The 21,831-nt window shown below is 37.8% G+C and overlaps 1 protein-coding gene across 1 annotated transcript; it reads left to right on the top strand.

Moving 5' to 3' along the window:
• The first annotated feature begins 1,706 nt into the window (after positions 1-1,706).
• LOC150012462 (large ribosomal subunit protein eL42-like) lies at positions 1,707-2,049 on the top strand. Its single transcript, XM_090275709.1, has one exon. It carries the CDS (start codon positions 1,729-1,731, stop codon positions 2,047-2,049), a length of 321 nt encoding a protein of 106 aa, XP_090131835.1. The 5' UTR covers positions 1,707-1,728.
• The last annotated feature ends 19,782 nt before the right edge of the window (positions 2,050-21,831 follow it).

Genomic DNA, 21,831 nt, shown 5'->3' with positions numbered 1-21,831 from the left:
GATGGCAAGCTGATGTTACAGAATAAAGTATTAGTAGGAAGTGGGACATGCTGACTCAGAATTCAGATGACAGGGAGGTCTACTTTTGGTGTGTTGTTTTAATATAGCAGGATTATTTAAGGCAGTGTAATTACAAAGACTTCAGGAAACAAAGAAGTCTCTGAAAAGTGCTGAAATCAGCCTTACTTAGAGTAACCCCCACTCAGTTAATAACCAGAGTGACATAGTGGCCATGCAGCAGCCTGACTGGACAGGGGCCCACTTTGTTATTTCTCTCCCCCACAGGAGTAATGAAATGGCAGTTCAGGACACTGTTACAACTATGAAAAAGAATGAAAATTCTCTGTAAAGGGACATATATACTTAAGTGTGGGCTTCTCTACAGGGTAACTTTATCTCATTCCTTCTCTTAACCTTCCTCCCATCCCCTGAACACGACACACAAATCCCACCTGGAGAACAAATGTACCCAGTTCTCTGAGATGCACAGTACATCACAGAGTGGCCTCTCATGGAGGCCTGGAAAAACAGCCTCTGAGGTTATTTGGGGAGCTGGAAGGAAGAGTAAGTTAAAGGGGTAAACTTAAGTTGGCACAATATATATATTGTACATACACAGATATGTGTTATATATAGTTATATATAATTATAACATAATACATATATTTATGTATGCATACTATATATAGTTATACATCTATAACCTATATGTTTAAATATATGTTGGTGCTCTGGCTGTCTGTTTTGTACTATGTGTGATAGAACCAATAGTTATTGGTATTTTCAAATAATAAGTGTATAAAGCCTGTGGAATATGTGGTGGACTTGAGAACTACTTTGTATTTGTCCATTTCTCATTTTGACATTTTTAGAATTATTATTAAAACAAAGTTCATGCGATTCTCCTTCCTACTAATTATGCCTCACAATGAACCCTGAAATGGCTTAACATATATGATTTGGTATTCTCCATTTTATTTCATTAAAAATAATTTAACTGATCTCTTCAACAAATGGTGTTGGGAAAAATGGATATTCACAGGCAAAAAAATAAAACTGGACCCCTATCTTATACCAATTATAAAAATTAATTTGAAATGGGCTAAAGACTTAAATATAAGATTTGAAACCATAAAACTTCTAGGAGAAAACATAGAGAGAAAGCTCCTTGACATTGGTCTCAATAATGATTTTCTGGAGATGACACTAAAAGCACAAGCAACAAAGCAAAACTCAACAAGTGGGACTACATCAAACTAAAAAGCTTCTTCACGGTTAAAGAAATGATCATCAAAATGAAAAAGCAACCTTTAGAATGGGAGAAAATATTTGCAAATCATGTATCTGATAAAGGGTTAATATCTGAAATATATAACAAACTCGTGCAACTCAATGGAAAAAGACCAAATAATCTGATCTAAAAAATGAACAAAGGACCTACATAGACATTTTTCCGAAAAAGATATACATTTAAATGGTCAATAAGTACATGAAAAGGTGCTCAACATCACTAATCATTAGGGTAATGCAAATTCAAAACACAATGAGACATCATCACACGCCCATTGGAATGGCTATCATCAAAAAGACAAAATATAAAGGCTAGCAAGGACTGGAGAAAAGGGAACCCATGCACTCTTGGTGGGAATGTAAATTAGTACAGCCACTATAGAAAACAATATTGAGGCACAACTTTTTCCTTTTTCTACCGACAGCGCTCGCGCCGACATGGTGAACGTTCCTAAAACCCGCCGGACTTTCTGTAAGAAGTGTGGCAAGCATCAACCCCACAAAGTAACACAGTACAAGAAAGGCAAGGATTCTCTGTATGCGCAGGGAAAGCGGCGTTATGACAGGAAGCAGAGTGGCTATGGTGGGCAGACTAAGCCGATTTTCCGAAAAAAGGCTAAAACTACAAAGAAGATTGTTCTGAGGCTTGAATGCGTTGACCCCAACTGCAGATCTAAGAGAATGCTGGCTATTAAGAGATGCAAGCATTTTGAACTAGGAGGAGATAAGAAGAGAAAAGGCCAAGTGACCCAGTTCTAAGCTTCATTTTTGGTTTATGTGACAATAAAATCTTGAAGATAAAAAAAAAAGAAAAAAAGAAAACAATATGGAGTTCCCTCAAAAAATTAAAAATTTACCTACTATGTGATTCAGTAATCCCTTTTTATGGAGGCTTCATTGGTCATGTGTCATTAAATTAATGACCACTGGTGATTAACCTAGCCTCCAGTCCTTCTCTCCTCCCTGAGAAGGTCAGAAGGTGGGGCTGAAAGTGTGTCCTCTCTAATCCCTGGTAGATCCCCCTGGCTACCTGCCCCTATCCTGAGGCTACTCAGGGGGTTCCCAGCTCCTAATTTTCTTATTAGCATACAAAGACACTTAGCACTGGAGAGTTCAAGGGTTTTAGGAGCTGTGTGCCAGAAAAAAAGGGTGCACAGAGACCAAATATATATATAATGTTATCATAAATTAAACTTTAAGAGCCTTTTGAAAAATGTGTGTGTGTGTGTGTGTGTGTGTGTGTGTGTGTGTGTGTGTGGAGAGGAGAGAGAGAGAGAGGGAAGGGACAAGAAGAAATAGATGAGAAAAAGAAAGGAGAGAAGAGCAGAAGAAAGCAAAGGCAGGTATCAATCATCAAAACTGTGTTGGATATTAACAGTGAGTCTTTGTATTTTTCGAGATTTTATCATAGGCATGTAATTTGACAGCCAGAAGAAAAAAGTGCTTTTTAAATTAAGACTTACACCAGATTAACTCTTCAGTGAAGTAAGCACTGGGATGGAAATCCTTGTCACCCATCCTGGGTAGCTGGCCCACAGGACTAGCAACTGCACTGTGTGGGCACAAGAGCTCAGGACACCAAGGTGGCCAAGGGGACCCAGGCCACAGAAGGGAGTGGAAGCACCAAAAGTCACATTGAACCTGCTGCAAGGTTTCACCTGGATCCCCAAATGCATGTGAATTTCCCTTTGAAAGCATCCAGCAAGTTTTTATTATATATTACTCATGCACTCCTGCGGTGGTCACATTTCTCATTAATGCTATGATACTTGTCTTTCTCTGACTGACTTATTTCACTTCGCACGATACCCTCTAGGTCCATCCATGCTGTCCCAAATGGTAAGATTTCATTTTTTTTTTTTTATAGCCAAGTAATAATCCATTGTGTAAATGTACCACAACTTTTTAATCTTCTCCTCTATTGATGAGCACTTAGGTTGCTTCTGTATCTTGTCTGTTGTAAATAAAGCTGCGATGCACATAGGAATGCATATATCTTTTCAAATTAGAGTTTCTAATTGCTTCAGATAAATACCCAGAAGTGGAATTGCTGGGTCATAAGGTAGTTCTATTTTTAATTTTTTGAGGACCCTCCAATATGATTTCACTTATATGTGGAATCTAAAGAACAAAATAAACAAAAAATCGTGTAGAAACAGACTCATAGAAACAGATAACAGACTGATGGTTGCCAGATGGGAGGGGGAATGGGAGGCTGGGTGAAAAAGGTCAAGGAATTAGGAAGTATAAATTAGTAGTTATAAAATAGTCATAGGAATGTAAGCACAACATAGGGAATACAGTCAATAATACTGTAATAACTATGTACGGTGCCAGGTGGTACTAGACATCGGGGGGTCACTTCATAAGTTATATGAATATATAACCACTATGCAGTACACCTGAACTAATATAAAATAATACTGAATGTCAACTGTAATTGAAAAAAAGTGCTGTGATAGTGTCAGTCATGCAAAAGAGATGTTCTTTCCTTCTCAATGCTGTAAAATCCAATGAAAATTTATATCGAGAGAATGTATGAATGCACCATTGAAATGACTATCAAAACACCTGCTCAAAAACAGACGTTTATTGGAAAAGGGAGGGGAGGCTGGGATGAAGTCTTATCAACAGAGGTGAAAATTGTGGGCAGCATAGAAGTGAAGAGCTCAGGTAAAAACAACATCTGCCCTATTCTAGATATAGGTTTTTAAAGAGAAACAGAACAGGGGATTCAAAAATCAAAGTTCTAGCCCCAGTTTCACTCCAAATGAGTTCTGTGACTTTTGGCAAATAATTTTATCCTCTCTGGGCCCCAGTTATCATAAGTGAATATGAAAAGGGTTGACAAGAATCCGTCATCTTCATGCGTTTTCCAGCAGAACAGTCTATAATTACAAGACAAAGAAATGCAAAAAGTGACATGCCATATAATAAATCAGAGAGAGAAACGGGCTGGTGAGAGGGAGGGAGGGAGAGCAAAATAAGAACAAGATCTCAACAAGCATATTTCAAGACACGTGAACTATAGAAAAGTAAATTCATCTGAAAACTAAATGCATAATTTGACAGCAGGAAAAAATGGAAAGTTGTTTTTTTCTTCTTAAGAGAGCTCTGGCTGATACCTTAGAGTAAACAGAATGTAATCTTCTTAAATGTGGATGTAGTGGAAAGTACATATATCACTTAGTAAAAAGATTTGGTAAGAAAATTTAAAAATCATGAATCATTAAGAAATTATAAGAGGAACAGTGCCCTGATGGGGTACTCCTTGGTTCCCTTAAAAAATTTTTTTTTATTGATTATGCTGAGTTGTTCCCGTTTTTCTGCCTTTGCCACCCCCTCCACCAGGTACACCTATTCCCTCCAGCAATCTCGTCTTAGTTCATGTCCATGGGTTGTGCATATAAATTATTTGGCTTCATGTTTCCTACACTATTCTTAACATCCCCCTGTTTATTTTGTACCTACCAATTTATGATTCTTAATCCTTACAACTTTTCCCCTATTCTTCTTCTCTCTCCCAGCTGATAACCCTCTAAATGAGTTTCATTTCTATGATTCTGTTCCTGTTCTGATTGTTTGCTTAGTTTGTTTTTACAGATTCAGTTGTTGATAGTTGTGAATTTGTGGCCTTCTTTGTTCATAGTTTTGATCTTCTTCTTTTTCTTAAATAAGTCCCTTTAACATTTCATATAGTAATGGCTTGGTGATGATGAACTCCTTTAGCTTTACCTTGCCTGGGAAGCACTGTATCTGCCCTTCCATTCTAAATGATAGCTTTGCTGGATAGAGTAATCTTGGTTGTAGGTCCTTGCTTTTCATCATTTTGAACACTTCTTGCCAGTCCCTTCTTGCCTGCAAAGTTTCTTTGCAGAAATCAGCTGGTAGTCTTAGAGTCACCCCTTTGGAGCTACCGTTCAGCCTTTTCCTTGCTGCTTTTAAGATTCTCTCTTTATCATTAATCTTTGCCATTTTAATTATGTGTCTTGGTGTGGTCCTCTTGGGGTCTAGCTTCTTTGGGACTCTCTGTGCTTCCTGAACTTGTATGTCTATTTCCTTTGCCAAATTTGGGAAATTTTCCTTCATTTTTTCACATAATCTTTCAATTTCTTGCACTTACACTTCCTCTTCTGGCACCCTCATGATTTGGATGTTGGCACATTTAAAGTTGTCCCAGAGGTTCCTAAGCCTCTCCTCATTTTTTGCAATTCTTGTATCCTCATTCTGTACTGGTTGACTGTTTTTTCTTCCTTATGTTCCAAATCACTGATTTGAACCCCGGTTTTCTTCCCTTCACCATTGGTTTTGTGTGGATTTTCCTTCGTTTCATTTAGCATAGCCTTCACTTCTTCTCTTATGCATTTGCCATACTTAGGCATATCTGTCAAGTCTGTGAGCATCTCTATCACCAATATTTTGAACTCAGCATCTGTTAGGTTGGCTGTCTCCTTGTCTGTTAGGTTAGCTACCTCCTCATTTCTTAGTTCTCCCATGGAAACCTTGATCCATGCCCTCTTTGGGGCCATACTTCTCTGTCTCCTCATCTTGACAGGCTCCGGTGTTTGTTTGCCTCTGTGGCTTAGGTAGAGCTGTCACACCTGTTACATTGTGAGGGTGGAGCATTAGGTATTTGTCTGTACAAGGAGACCCATTTCACCACGTTGTGGTGCTGTATATGGGGGAGGGATCTGAGAGGGAACAGTGCTGCTTATTCAACACTTACCCCTTTTCCAGGCACTTCTCCCACTTCCCACACAGAACTGGTACCTCTCTAGCTGTGCCCTGGCCATTGTTCTCAGAGTGGCTAGGTCTGCCGATGTTCCAGGACTGTGGGGACCCTTTAAACAAATGGACTCTGCTCAGAGACTGGCAGTCTCCTCCTCTGTCCAACCCCTACTGGTTTCCAGAGTCAGGAGCAATGAGGCTTTATTTTCCCCTGTGCTGGAACTGTGAGCTGCATGATTGGTCTGGTGCTGGGAGCACTCCCCAGGTGTCCCTCCTACTTTTTAAAATGTGTTACTGTGCTTTCCATCGGCCTGCTGCTGCTGCTGCTGCCACTGCCACTGCCACACTGCTTCCTCTCTGCCCCTCTTACCTGTCTGACTATTTCTTATTTATATCTTTGTTTGTTGGACTTCCATGTAGCTCGATTTTCTGGAACTTCTGGTTTTCTTTAGTTTTGAGATAGTTGTATTCCTTCTTAGTTGTGGAGGGAGACACAGTGTGTCTGTCCAGGCTTCCATCTTGCCGGAAGTCTCCCATTTTGTTTATTAATGCTCAAGTCCTTCTAGTTTGATCTTCATTTCTAAAATTACTTTTTTTATTGTTCTATTACAGCTGTCCCAACTTTCTCATGTTGTTCTCCCTTGTCCCCGCCACCCCCCAGCTCCCACAGTAAATCCCCACCCTGTTGTCTGTGTCCATGAGTCATTTATACTTGTTCCTTGACTAGACCCTTCCCCTTCTTTTCCCCTTTATCCCCCTCTCCCATCCCTTCTGGTCACTGTCAGTCTGTTCCTTGTTTCCATGCCTCTGGTTCTATTTTGCTCATTTGTTTGTTTTATCCATTAAGTTCCTCTTATAAGTGAGATCATATGATATTTGTCTTTTGTCACCTGGCTTATTTCACTGAGCATAATACTCTCCAGTTCCACCCATGCTGTCTTGAAAGATAGAAGAGTGCCTTCTTTCTTCCTGCTACATAGTATTCCATTGTGGAAATGTACCACAAATTTTTGATTCACTCTTCTACTGATGGGCACTTAGGCTGTTTCTGGCACTTGGCTGTTATAATAATGCTGCTATGAACATAGGACTGCAAAGGTTCTTTTGAATTGGTGTTTCAGGATTCTTCAGGTAAAATCCCAGCAATGGAATTGCTGGATCTAAAGGCAGTTCCATTTTTTAGTTATTAAAGGAAATTCTATACTGTTTTCCACAATGGCTGCACCAATCTGCATTCCCACCAACAGCGCATTAGGGTCCCCTCTTCTCTACATCCTCACCAGCACTTGTTGTTTGTTGATCAAGTGGGATTCATCCCAGAGGTGCAAGGATAGTATAATATTTGCAAATCAATAAACGTAATACACCACATAAGCAAAATGGAAGAGAAAAATCACACTATCATATCAACAGATGCTAAAAAAGCATTGATAAAGCACAGCGCCCATTTATGATAAAAAACACTCAGCAAAGTGGGACTGGAGGGAGCATATCGCAACATAATAAAGGTCACATACAAGAAACTTACAGCCAACATCATACTCAATGAGCAGAAACTAAAAGCTTTCCCCCTAAGGTCAAGAAAAAGACAAGGGTGTCCCTATTATATCATCTGCAAATAATGACAGTTTTACTTCCTCCTTTCCAATTTGGATGTCTTTTATTTCTTTTTCTTGTCTGATCACTATGGTTAGAACTTCCAATACTATACCGTAATAAAAATGGTGAAAGTGGACACCCTTGAACTTCCCTCTCAGGACTGCCTTTTCTGTGTCCCATAGGTTTGGAGCGGAAATGACTTTTTTTTTTTCCCCTAATTGAGGTATTTTCTGTTTTGTTACTTTACTTTTGAGGTTTTTCATTTTGATTTGCATTTTTCATATTTTAGATCATTTTCTTAAAATATTTTAAAGGTTGTTTTGAAATAAAATCTCCCTTTTTGATCTGTTCTATAAATACATCTTTCTATGGTGCTTCTATTTTTTCCTATAGTAACTTTGTATGAGATTCGTATTTGATATTTATCTACTACCTATTTTCATGTGAAATTAGTTTTCCTGCACTAATAGGAGGAGGGATGACCAAAGTAGCTCTTCTCACTTCATAGGGGTCATATTTTTTTCACATACTAAAACATGGTGGCTTATTCTGAGACTTCCTGCCCTCTCCCCACTTTTATCTGGACCTTCTCTTTCTATCTCTGCTGTCCCTGTCATGTTCAATGTTGATGCTACCCTGAGGGGTTTCTCCTTCATGTGGCACCCTAGTATGCATTCAGATTGGGAGAAACTTCCTCTCATTTTCAGTTACTGTTCTTGACCTGGCCCACCATGCTTCTGCTGAATTGGGGTTCTTCTCCCTTCCTTAGGTCAGTAAGGTGCCCTGTGATCCCCTCTCCTTTCTCCTGCACAGACATGGAAACTATGCAGGTCTTGTTTCTGTTAGTGGCTTGGCTCCACTTGCTTGAATTCATATGGATGTCTAGCAGCTAGTTTTGCTGTTAGTGCTGTGCATGGGGTTTGGGGGGCAGGGGTTGAAAAAATCTTGTTGCTTTTTCTGTTTTCATGTTGGGATTCAGAGAAATTTGTTGCTGTTGTTGTTGCTGCCATTTCCCCAGATTTTCTTGAGCTAGGAAAAAGTGATAATCAGGCATATATTCAAAAGTAAACTTTGGCTCTTTTCTCACTAATTTTATTTTCTAGTATTTTTCCTATAAACCTCAGGTCCTGGAGTTAGCAGACCATGTTGTGGATATCCTGAGTCACTAACTAGCTATGTGATTTGGGAATGTTATTTAACTCCTCACTTGTAAACAGCTATCCCACTGGATTATTGAGAGGATTAAATGGATAATGAAAAGCATTTAGCACAAAGCTTGGTATATAGTAAACTGTCAGTGTATGAGAGCTATTAATGCCTCCTCTATCCACCCAGTAACTCATGCCAGAAATCTTGAGAGCTCCCTCTCCTTCACTCTCCCTGCATGACCCTCCAGGAAGCCCTGTTAATTCTATCTCCACTTCACCTCTGCTGGCACCATTTCAGTCTGTGTTATCTCAGTCTCTGCTTGGAATTCTGCAGTAGCCTCCTAACTAAATTCTCTGGTTCCTCCTGTACTCCCCTTTAATCCATGCCACTCAAGGCAACCTGAGTGATCTTATAAAAATTAAAACCCGACCATGTCATGTTCTTGTTTAAACCCTTAAAGGCAGCCCTCTACACTTGGGATAGAATTCAGAGTCCTGCACATGATCTACAAGGCCCACCATTATCTGACCCACACAGTCCTTCAGGCTCTCCACCTCTCCATGTTCCAGCCACACTGGCCTTTCCCGGAGCTCTCTCCTCCACAAGGTGTATGGAAAGGCACTGCCTCTGTGTGGAATGCTTTTCTCAGTTAACTTCCAGTCACCCATAATTTATCATTGTAAATGCCACTTCATTACTGGGACCTGTTATGGCTCAGTATATACATATGAGATAGTAGACCTGGAAAAGTTAACCTAAGAGGTCAAATTTTTATGTAGGAAAAAAAGAATTCCTCAGACTGATCCAAAATAGGTCCTTCTTGTTATTTTGTATTAACACGTTTTTTTCCTTTACAGCATTAATCATAATTTTAAGCTACATATTTATCTGTTTAATGTCTATATCCTGCCAAAGACCATAAAACCTAGGACATCATGGTTATGTCTGTTTTGTTCTTTGTTGTATTCCAGTGCTCAGCCTAGTGCCCAGCACACAGTAAGTTCACAGTAAAAAGTCACTGAACAAAAATGTAAACTAGGCATGGCCAGATTCAGTGACGTAGAGGAGAGTAAGAGCCCTGCGAGATGAGAGACTCCACCCAGACTAAGGCAGGAAGTAACCCGAACAGACCCAAAGAGGCAAACATAGTTATCATGTTATATCTGGTCGGGAATAAAGAGCTCTGGACTTAGCCCTGACATGTAGGTTCTTGTCACAGAACATGGTTAACGTAAAAGGCATCTGAGAGATGCAATGTTATGGGTCTGGTACCACCATACAAGACCCATTTCAAAGATAGATGTGAGAATTTTTACAACAAAACTGATCAAAGCAATTCTATGGGATGGGAAGACTCATTTGGGACAGTAGCTGAGAAGGTTAACCTAGGGAGCCAGTTTTCATGCACGGCAAGGATGTTTCAAGTTCACAAGCTTTGCATTTCCAGAGAGGAGGAAAGTTGTGGACACATGCCAAACCAGTATAATTTTATTAACTATCTAAGGTGGGTTTTTTAATTTTTTTTTAAATTGTGATAAAATACATATAAAATTTACCATCTTAACAATTTAGCATTATTAGTATTATTATTATTACTATTATTATTATTATTATTTAATCCTCACCCGAGGACATGCTTAGAAAGGGGAAAAGAGAGAGAGGGGAAGAGTAACATCAATCGGACACTCCTGAACCAGGGGATAGAACCTGAAATTGAACCCATGACCGTTCTGCTTATGGGATGATGCTCCAACCAACTGAGCCACACTGGCCAGGGCCCATCTTAACCATTTTTAAGTATACAGTTCAGTAGTGTTAAATACATTCACATTGTTGAGCGACCTCCAGAACTCTCTTTTTCTTGTAAAACTAAAACTCCACACTTATTAAACAATTTCCCATTTTCCCCTTCCCCCAGACCCTCACAACCACCATTATATTTTCTGTCTCTATGCGTCTGACTACTCTAGGTACCTCATAAGGGGACTCATGTATTATTTGTCATTTTGCGACTGGCTTATTTCTCATAACACAATCTTTTCAAGGTTGATACATGTTTCAGTATATGACAGGATTTCCTTTCATTTTAAGGATGAATTTCCATTGCATGTGCATACTACATTTTGTTTATCCATTCATCTATTGATGGACACTTAAGTTGTTTCCACCTATTAGCTATTGTGAATAACACTGCTATGAAAGTAGATGTACAGATATTTCTTCAAGACCCTGCTTTCAATTATTTTGGATAAGTACCCAGAAGTAGAATTGCTAGATCACATGGTAGTTCTATTTTTTATTTTTCTGAGGCACTGTCATGCTGTTTTCCATAGCAGATGCATCATTTTACATTCCCACCAATAGTGCACAAGGGTTCCAATTTCTCCACATCTTTGCCAACACTTGTCCTTTTCTGTTTCTTTTTTTTTAAAAGATTTTATTTATTTATTTTTAGAGAGGGGAATGGAGGGAGAAAGAGAGGGAGAGAAACATGTGTGAGAGGTACATCAATAGGTTACTTCTCACATGCCCCCAACCAGGGACCTGGTCCGCAACCCAGGCGTGTGCCTGACCAGGAATCAAACCAGCGACCTTTCAGTTCTCTGGCCAGCACTCAATCCACTGAGCCACATCAGCCATGGTGGGGATTTTTTGTTTGTTTTTTTTTAATAATTCTAATGCATATGGGGTGGTAATGTGGTTTTACGTAATGAATTTGAAAAAGCTATCACAAACACAAACTTTATTCTGAAATATTTTAAGCATATTGAAAGAATAGAAACGATTATTCCAAATATACATGCATCCATCTTTTAAGTTTGTCAGATAGCAGAACCTTACCATATCCTACTCCATTCTCTCCGCTCTGCTATGTGCTGGCATTTTGAGATATCTTGTGGTGAGATTGTTTTTAAGTTATATAATTTTCCCCAAAACTGTTCGAGTGCTTTTCAAAATTATCTTAGCAAGCAGAAATATTTATTCAGAAACACTAAATGTACCAGTGGAAAACTGGTCAAAACCTGGGTTTTTAATATTAACTCTTAAGTTCCTGTCCACTAGACCATCATGTGCTCCCAAAGTCCTCATGATCATGTTACCTAGGGGTACACAAGATATTTGTGACTGAAAAGCTGCAATAAAATTGTGCTTTGGGATAGAGTGAAATAAATATTGGGCAGCCGAAATATGCCCATGTCAACCTTGTTTGTGCTCTTATCCCAAAGCTCACAGCCTAGATCTGTCCCAGTACTTTTCAGTGCATAGGAATCTGACTCCTGGTGACATCTACTATGTACATCTGTATCCCAAGGGGTGAACCTGCATCACTATAATAGCATAATGGCACCAAGTTAATGTCTGGGATGGGAGAGGCCTGAAAAACAGCATCTGAGTGCACCTGAGGCCACATAAGGTCCCTCCGCCTCCACCAAGTCTTGCATGTATGCTCATCAAGAGCGAGGCCCCCAAACGCTGTGAGCACCAAGCGGATGCGCTGCAGAGTGCAGCATCCCTGAGCCTGGGAATGGTTTAACACCTCAGAGGAAGTAGGACTCTGGAGGACCCTGGGTGTGGGTGGACTGAGTGATCTGTTAAGATAATAACACAGCTTTTCTTATTTAAATCCTTCAAAAATAGCTATAATCATTTTTTAACATTTCTATTAAAATACCAGTGCAGACAATAAATCTGCCAATTTTTTTTTGTATTTAAATTAAAAGCTAATGTTTATTTAGCATTCACTGAATGACAAAATATGCTTTTACAATATAAATGATTATGCATTCTGCTCTGTCCCATCTCACAAGCATTAGAAGCATTTACTGAAGCTCCTTCTCCATTCACTTAAATTCACAGCTCTCAATAATACTTTTCACTTTAAACCTAGAACTATCAAATGCCACAAAGCATGTGTGGGTAAATTGAGTGTGAGTGTGTCTGGGAATGGGGTCGAGAGTTGGAAGGGACAAAGGGGAGGAGGTGGATTACTTGTGTGAAAAATTCTAAGAGAATATTAAGCACGAATTTTATTGAAGCACTAATAAACCTAAATTGTCAAGTACATCTTTCATTACGACACATATAAGTCACCAACAATGAACACATGCTTCACTAATTCACATTTAAAATCACTTGAGCTATGGTTCTTAAGTCAGGTCTGCACCCTGAGAGTCTTATGTGCTATGAGCCAACAGGGACCGCGTTCTCCTTGTGGATTGGGTCTTAGATGGCTGTTGGGTGTGTGAAATGGATTCTCTTGACTCAACTGCGGTTTTCTAATGCTAAATTTGGTACAAGCTGCAAAGCTATTCTTGAATATAGTAATTCAATTACTCGATGAAAGTTTTCTCAAAGGTTGGCTCACAACTCCAGAATCACTGGGGTGGGAAGTGTGCTTGGTAAAAAGACAGACTCCTGGTCCTATTGCACATTTGTTGATTCGAGCTCTGTGCTTAGAACCCAAGAATGTCTATTTTTAACTAAATCCCTAGGTCAGTGATTTTTAACAGGTGTCCTGCAAGCATTTTTAAAACATGCAATATCTGATTATTTGGTCAAAAGCACTAACCTCTTTTCCCTTAGATTGTCAAATTAAAAAATGACTATAGTCAATACAACATAGCTATCCAGTGTGAACGCCCTGTCTTAAACCATAAATATATAGATCATATAATAGAGTTGCATCTTATTGGTTACATTTCGTAATAAGGTTGTGTCTGATTGGTTAATTCTTGGTACCATAAATCCACATATGCAAGTATAGCCACCTGATTTTTTTAAAAGTCACTTTTGTAAATCAATCAAAATGACATCTCATTTTTGTCAGATCAGCAAAAAAATATATATTTTTTGATGTACCTTAGAATTTTAGTACTTATGCTATGTGTACCATGAGATGAAAAGGGTTAAAAATAAGATCGCTGCCCTAAGTGATTTTTATGCTTATCAATGTTTGCCAACCACTGATCTGGGCCTCAGCTTTATACTTAAGGTGGCTGCTACAAGGCAAAAGATAACACAGGTATGAGGAGGGCGGTTAGATGCAGTGACTGAGCTCAGTTCATATGAGGATCATTGAAAAATGAAGAGACCTGCACTTAGTTACTTGTCCTCCTTAATATTGTTATAAACAGAAATGTTCCCAGTTCAAGCTCAAGGTGATTCTAAAACTGCCCTTAAGTTTTGCCATGTGGCAAGCACAGCAAGAAATAAAGAGGGTTTTTTCTAGTCTGGAAAGACAAATGAACTAACGAAGCTAAAAATAATTATGAAGAAGTTAACATTTTTATAGGGAAGACCAGCCAAGAGTTATGAAGATAATTTAGAAGACACCAAGGGAGCTGTAGAAAAAGAAAACATCCAGGCAAGCAGAGGTTATAACAGTTAAAAAAAAAAGAGAGAGACGTCCTTAGTATTTAGTTTGTGCTAGAACCTAGTTTTGTTTTTAACTCTAGTGCTGAGTATTAAGTTGCTTGTAAGTGGAAAATAGGAGTTCTATGAATTTCCTAGTGGGTGGCTCTCAAACTTTAGAGTGTACAAAATTCTGAAAGGGTGACTATTAAAATTCAATTCCCAAGTTCCAGATTTTAATTTATTAGGGCAGGAAAAGACCCAGAAAGCTGCATTTTTTTAAACAAGCATTCTGCCTGACTCATAAAGTTCCATGATCTGTGCCTTCAGAAAGTGCTCAAAGTATCATGACCTCAGCCTGGCTCTTTCTCCCTGTACTTGTTCCATATTTTAATGCGAGAACCTTGACTATTACTTCTAAAAGCAGCCATATTTTTCTTAAAATTCTAACATTGCAAATGAATCAAAATATTTAAAACAAGCCAGGCTAGCAGTTTCCTCATAGCCACCAAGGCAAAGCTTCTGTTTCTTCTATGTGACCAAAACTTTCTCTGTGTTCTTGGGGATATATCTGAAATATGTCTGAACTTTGCATTTATGTTGGAACCATTTAGTAAACTGCTTCTTCCTAAGGTCATTCTCAATTTTCAGGAAGTAATTTTTACCTTATGTAAATCTAGACCCCTAACTATAAGGTCTCTTTTAAAACTGGCAAATTGCCATAGAGCAATTGCATCGCTAATGACACAGAACAGTGGGATACTGGTGACTGCAAAGTGAACCTGACATTTATTCAATTCCGGAAGGATGAACAGCTTGAGTGAACTCAGAGATGTTTATATTCACCCTTTATAAAATATATTCGAAATGAGATTCAGGCACAAAGAAAAATAGCAGATTGCCACTGATGTCTCTCAGTGGTGCCGACCTTTTAACCCTTTGAAATATAGGACCTCTTTATTAGGGTTAGGTGGGAAAGTGGATGGATTGTTTATTGCTTTGGAAAATAACACAAGTAAAATGCACCCTTGTTAACAAAATGTGATTATTTCTATTATTTTACCAGGATGCTCTGGAAACATAAGATTAATTATCCTAGTCAGCTATTCTAGTCTTAGATTCTATTTGCAAGGAAATGGTCATCTTTATTGTCACTGAACAGATACCAAACATTTTAAAATTCAACTTAATGTTAATGCTTCAGGCTTACTCAAGTGATCTTTTAGTTTTTATTAGCTTTTTCAGTAAGTCCACACCGCAGGGCCTGAGGAGTATGAAAGCTCCACAAAAAATACCAATATGATTACTAAAAATGGCTGCCTTCTTTTTTTATTTTATATAGCAATCAATGTTTATTATGAGAAAATTAGAAAATATAAGTTAATTAAAAGAAAATAAATTCATAAACTTATTTCTCAGAAATAATTTCATTTTTTCTTTAGGAAGAGAATAATCTCCCTCAGGCAATCCCCACACTTTTGTCCGTATCCATGGCATTTTCGTAACAACCAATTTGTACTTCTTAATCCTTTCATCTTTTTTGACCTTCCCCAGATCCTCCTTCCTTCTGGCAAGCATCAAAATGTTCTCTGTATCTAAGAATCTGTTTCTCATCTGAGTTCTCATTTATTTTGTTTCTTTGGATTCAGTTGTTGATAGATATGTATTTATTGCCATTTTATTGTTCATATTTTTTATCTTCTTCTTAAAGAAGACCCTTTAACATTTTATATAATGCTGATTTGGTATGATGATCTCTTTTAGCTTTTTCTTGTTTGGGAAACTCTTCATCTGTCCTTTGACTCTAAAATATGGCTTTTTGCTGGATAGAGTAATATTGGTTGTACATCTTTGCTTTTCATTACTTCAAATATTTCTTGTCAATCCCTTCTAGCCTGTAAAGTTTCTTTTGAGAAATAAGCTGACAGATTAAGGAAGTTCCCTTGTAGGTAGCTAACTGCTTTTCTCTCGCTGCTTTTAAAATTCTGTCTTTGCATTTAAACTTGGGCACTTTAATTATGATGTGTGTTGGTGTGAGCCTCTTGGGTTCATCATGTTTGGGACTCTCTGCACTTCCTGGACTTCTATGTGTATTTCCTTCACCAAGTTAGAGAAGTTTTTGTCATTATTTTTTCAATAAGATTTTCAATTTCTTGCTCTCTGTCTTTTCCTTTCAGCATCCCCACTCTACTGTTTATTCCCTGTAAAATTTTCTTTATTTCAATTAGTGAATCCTTCATTTTTGACTGGTTCTTTTTTACACTGTTGAGGTCCTCACAAGTTCACTGAGCACACTTATAAGTTTTGAACTCTGTATCTAGTAGTTTGCTTATCTCCATTTTGTTTAGTTTTTTTTCCTGGAGTTTTGTTCTGTTCTTTCATTTGGGCTGTGTGTCTTTGTCTCTTCATTTTGACAGCCTCCCTGTGTTTGTTTCTATGTACTAGGTAGAGCTGCTACATCTCCCAGGTTTGGCAGAGTGACCTAATATAGTAGGTGTCCTGTAGTGTCCAGTGGCATGGCCTTCCCTTTCACTCAAGCTGGGTACTCAAGGTGTGCCCTTCATGTCAGCTGAGTACACCCTCCTCTTGTAGTTAAGCCTTGCTTGCTGTTGGCACATACGAGGTCAGTCACCTCCTGTGTTCTCTCTGGAGCCACTCAGTATAAGCTACAAAGTGATCTGCAGACAACTGCTTCTTGTGCTGGGCTTGAATGTGCCCACGTGAGGCCAAGCTGTGAACCAAGGCTGGCTGCTACTAGTGCTGGGCCTGGGGCCACTTAACAAGAAGTACAGGGCTCACTGAGGCCAGATGCTGTTCACTTGAGAGAATTTAGGAAAATCTGAAGCATGAGCCAAGACAAGCCATTTGTATGGAAAAGCCACTGAAAACAGCTTTGATGGGCCCAAAAGTTGGGTGGGGCAGGGCTTCAGGGGGTCACTAGGGTGGGGTGAACAGTGTGATCCAGTTGGATGGAGTCTCAGATAGGGTGCCTGCCTGTCAGCTTTGTGGGAGAGGGCTCAGGAAGAAAAAAAAAAAAAAAAGGTCTCTGCCAGCACTTCGGTCTAGGAGAAAGATGCCTCCCCAGCTCTCATCCTGATGCCAGATGATTCAGTCCCACCCTGTACATCCCTTGTCCCTTTCAAGATGCTGCCCCTGTGCTGGATCTGAGTGAGTGAGTCTGAGTAAGTGTGTGCATAGGCCCTTTAAGAGGAACTGCCTGGGACTCCAGCAGTTTTTGTCTTCCATAGCCACAATCCCCACTGGCTTTTACAGCCAGAAGTTATGGGGGTTTCTCTCCCTGGCACTGAAACCCTGGTCTGGGGGGCTGGTGTGGGACTGGGACCCCTTGCTCCCAAGATATCTCTCCTGATTTTTATCCACCACATGTTAGTGTAAGACCAGTTCATTCCATATCTTTGCCCTTCCTACCAGTTTTGATGTGGTTTCTTCTTTAATTCTGTAGTTGTAAGACTTTCATTCAGCTCGATTTCTGGCAGTTCTGAGTGATGGCTGTTCTGTACTTTAGTGGTAGTTTTGATGTGGTTGTGCAAGGTGAGCTGTGTTTACCTACATTGCCCTCTCAATCAGAAGTCCTAGAAAAATCAATTCTATTTCTAGACAATAGCAATGAACAATCTAAAAATAAATTTAACCCTGCAGAGGTTGCAGCTGACCTGAGAGATACAAAAAAAAAAAAAAGAAAACCCTCTTTTCTTAAACATTGTTAGATATATAGGGTTCATAAGTTCAAGGTCATGACTAGTTGCACATTTGTACATAACTAATGTTAAGCTATAAATTTAAGCCATCGGTTTGGTTATAACACATGTCTCATAAGGGTGTGTGATATTCCATAGTAAATTGTATCTGAGAGATACTGCAAACTTCAAAGTCAGTGTTGGTGTAGTTGTTTTTTTCACAAACTTCAGAGTCAGTGTTGTGGTTCTTTTCATTTACCATGCAAAATGGCTGGAAAAAAATACATCCATTCGATAATCCAAGAGATGTTAAAAAACTCAGCAAATGCTACTAGAGTCCAATGATGAGAATGATAGAATCCAATGTGAACATGAAAGTGATTTAGAGATGAAGATTATGTGGAACTTTGTTCAGAAGATTTGGATACTGAGAAAGATATTTCTGGTGAAGAAAGTAAAGATGAATTGATGAATTAGACATGAATGAAGAGGTTTTTTGTTTTTGTTTTTTTTGTTTTTGGAAAGGATAAAGAATCAAAATCCAATAAAAAGACAAATTAGAAAACAGCCACAGAATATTTTGTGTCAACTCTTTTGTTTGGCCAAACACAAGAAATGCCAAGACAGAACTTGAAAATTGGAACTGCTTTATCACAAATGATATTTTAATTCTATTCTTATTATATACAAATAAATATGTTGATTGTATCATGAGCCAGTTTTCACAAGAGATGCTAAACAACTAGACAAAACTAAATTGAAAGCATTTTTAGGTCTTTATATCTAGCTGGTTTACATCACAGCAATCGACCAAATTTGCAGGATCTTTGGGGTATAGATGGTAGGGGGATGGAACTTTTTAGACTTATGATATCTTTATGGAGATTTAGATTTATTTATAATTGTATCAGATTTGATGACAAACTTATACACTTAGAATGCCTGAATGAGAATAAATTAGCAGCTATGAGAGACATTTTCTCAGCATTTGTAGAAAATTATAAATTATGTTACTCTATGGGACAGAATGTAACAATAGATGGCATGTTACCTGGATTTAAAGGCAAATGTGGGTTTAAACAATATATTCCATCCAAGCCCAGTATATATGGTATAAAAATTTTTTCTATTGTTGATTTAAAAGTATTTTATGCAGGAAATCCTAAAATATATGGCAATAAGCAGCCCAAAGGTCCTTATTTGATTAGTAATAAACTAGCAGATGTAATCAAGAGATTTGCAGAACCCCTTTACTCATCAGGACGTAATATTACAGCAGATAACTGATATAAATCTTATGTTCAACTTGAAAATGGAGCGACTTTCACACGTAGGTACTGTTCATAAGAATAAACCCCAAACAATCCCCTGAATTTGTTTCTTCTAAAAACAGGCCTGAAAAATCCAATTTATTTGTTTTTGATGCAGATTCCACACTTGTATCTCATATACTCAAAAAGGGAAAAAACACAATTTTAGTTTCAAGTATGCATTTTGATGACGCTGTAAATTTAGATCCACAAAAGCCTGACATAATAGAACATTACAGCCAAACAAAGCCAGGAGTTGACTGTGTGGACCATATGATAGGCACATATAATGTGCCCAGGAGCACCAGAAGATGGCCTATGGTTGTATTCTACCCAGTTTTGAATATTACAGGAGTAAATGCTCAGACTCTTCATATGCTGAACAGCAATATGAAAATAAGCTGCAGAATATTTATTAGAAATCTCATAATGCAGTTAGTGTCAGAATAAAAAAGTGTTCAAACGAAATCTCTACAGGTGTGCATAAGCCTTTACACCTGAAACATCATCAGTTTTAAACATAAATTGAAGGAAATTCTAACAACGACATAGATATGGCTTCCTCGACAAGCAGAAAAAGAAAAAGATGTGTTAGGTGCTATGCATTCAAAATGAGTCACTTATCAAAATATTTTTGCAAGTGTTGTGAAAAGTATTTATGCCTTGAGCATAGCAATATTGTCTGCAATAACTGTTACAAACATTTTGCAAAGCCAACTATTGAAGATGCTGATTAATTAATATTAAAGACACTTTTGGTTGTATTTTTTAAGCAATATCTATGTTTCCATTACTTGAAAAGAAATTTCATTCTTTATGTTTTTATATTTGTTGTTTAATATTTTCTATATTGTAATGTAAAATAAATTTTAAAATTGTGTATTTTTATTATATAAATATAACAAATGCAAATTTGCAGTGTTTAAAAAATTTTTTTTCCTGCATTTTAGCACATACTAGTAATGAATGTATCCCTTGGATACATGCAAGCTATGCTGTAATTTTTTTTAACCACAACCTCTGCAGGGTTAAGAAAATAATTCTATTTTATAGTAACGACAGAAAATAATATACTTAGAAATAAATTTAACATAATAAGTGTAAGTCTTGTACATTGAAAACTTCCAAACATCAATGAAGGAAATTAAGGGAGACCTAAATAAATATAAAGCTATACAATGTTTATGGATCAGAAGACTCAGTAACAGCTTAATAACAATACTTTTCAAATTGATATACAGGCTTGTAACCTCTATCAAAATCTCAGCTGTCTTTTTTTGCAGAAGTTGACAAGCTGATCCTAAAATTAATATGGAGACTCAATGGACCCAGAGAGACAAAATAATAATAACAATAATCTTGAAATAGAAGAACAAAATTGGAGTACTCACATTTCCTAATTTTAAAACTTACTACAAAGTAACAATAAGCAAGACAATGTAGTACTGGCATGAGTATAGATAATATATACCAGCAGAATAGAATTGAGATTCTAGAAACAACCTTGCATTTATGGTCAACTGATTTTTTGACAAGGGTACCAAGATGATTCAATTAGAAAATAATAGTCTTTTCATCAAATGGTGCTGGAACAACTATATATTCATGTGCAAAAGAATGAGATTGGACACCCTACCTCATGCCATATGCAACAATTACCTCAAAAATTGATCATATACAGAAAAAGACACCATTAAGAAAATGAAGAGGGAAGCGGGGATGGAGAGAAGGGGGTAAGTCAGGGAAGGGTTTAGTAAAGGAACTAGTATAAATAACCCATGGACATATATAACAAGGTGGGGATTGACTGTGGGAGAAGAGGTGGGCTGGGTGGGAGGGAACAATGGGGGGAAAAGTGGGACAACTGTAATAGAAATACAATGAAAATAAATTTTAAGAAAGAAAATGAAAAGGCAACCCCACCAAATGGGAGAAAACATTGCAACTCATATCTGATAAGTAGTTAATATTCAAAAAATATAAATAACTCATACAACTCAATAGCAAAAAACAAGTAACACTGAGGAACACAATTTTCATTGAGTTAGATCTGACACTTGTTTTTGACTAACTTTTGGCATCTGAATCCAAAAATGATCCCCATTTTTCTCTTATCACATCAACTTTTTAAGGTACGCAGTACCCTCCCTTTGTCCCAAAAATCATACAGAACGTACATATAAAGGAAAATAAAACATTATTATCTGATTACACTGTTTATTTAGAGTTATTTTATTCATATAAAAGCTATATATTGTTACTGTAAGTCAAATTGTGTACAAGTACTAAAGTTCTGCTACCAAACATACATATTAAGGTATTTTATCTTTTCAAATGACAGGCTAGCAAATGTCAAAATGAGATACTTGGAACAGTCTCCTTCAGTTGGCAAAGTTTTAACAAATTGCTTCATGAGACCCAATTTTATGTGCAGAGGTGGGAATATAATGTTCTTTCTATCAACAAGTGGCTCATGTAGAATGTTTGGATCACCAGATTTGAGGTCAGATATTGGAGGTCAATTTGACGCCACCCAATGCTTCTCACGAGCTCTGCTGTCCCACATACACAGAAAACAGGGATACTTGGTGTATCCATGTTGCTGACCAAGAGGGAAGCAGACCATTTTAAGGTCAACACACATGATACAATTGTGCTTGTGATATTGCAAGAGATCAATGACTCTCTGTATGTCTTCGTATTCT

The sequence above is a fragment of the Furipterus horrens genome, unplaced genomic scaffold (assembly GCF_987537825.1).
Source record: "Furipterus horrens unplaced genomic scaffold, mFurHor1.1.pri manual_scaffold_4, whole genome shotgun sequence".
In the NCBI taxonomy this organism is placed as follows: domain Eukaryota; kingdom Metazoa; phylum Chordata; class Mammalia; order Chiroptera; family Furipteridae; genus Furipterus; species Furipterus horrens.
Note: the sequence above shows the minus strand (reverse complement) of the source record. Positions and strands in the feature narration are given on the sequence as shown.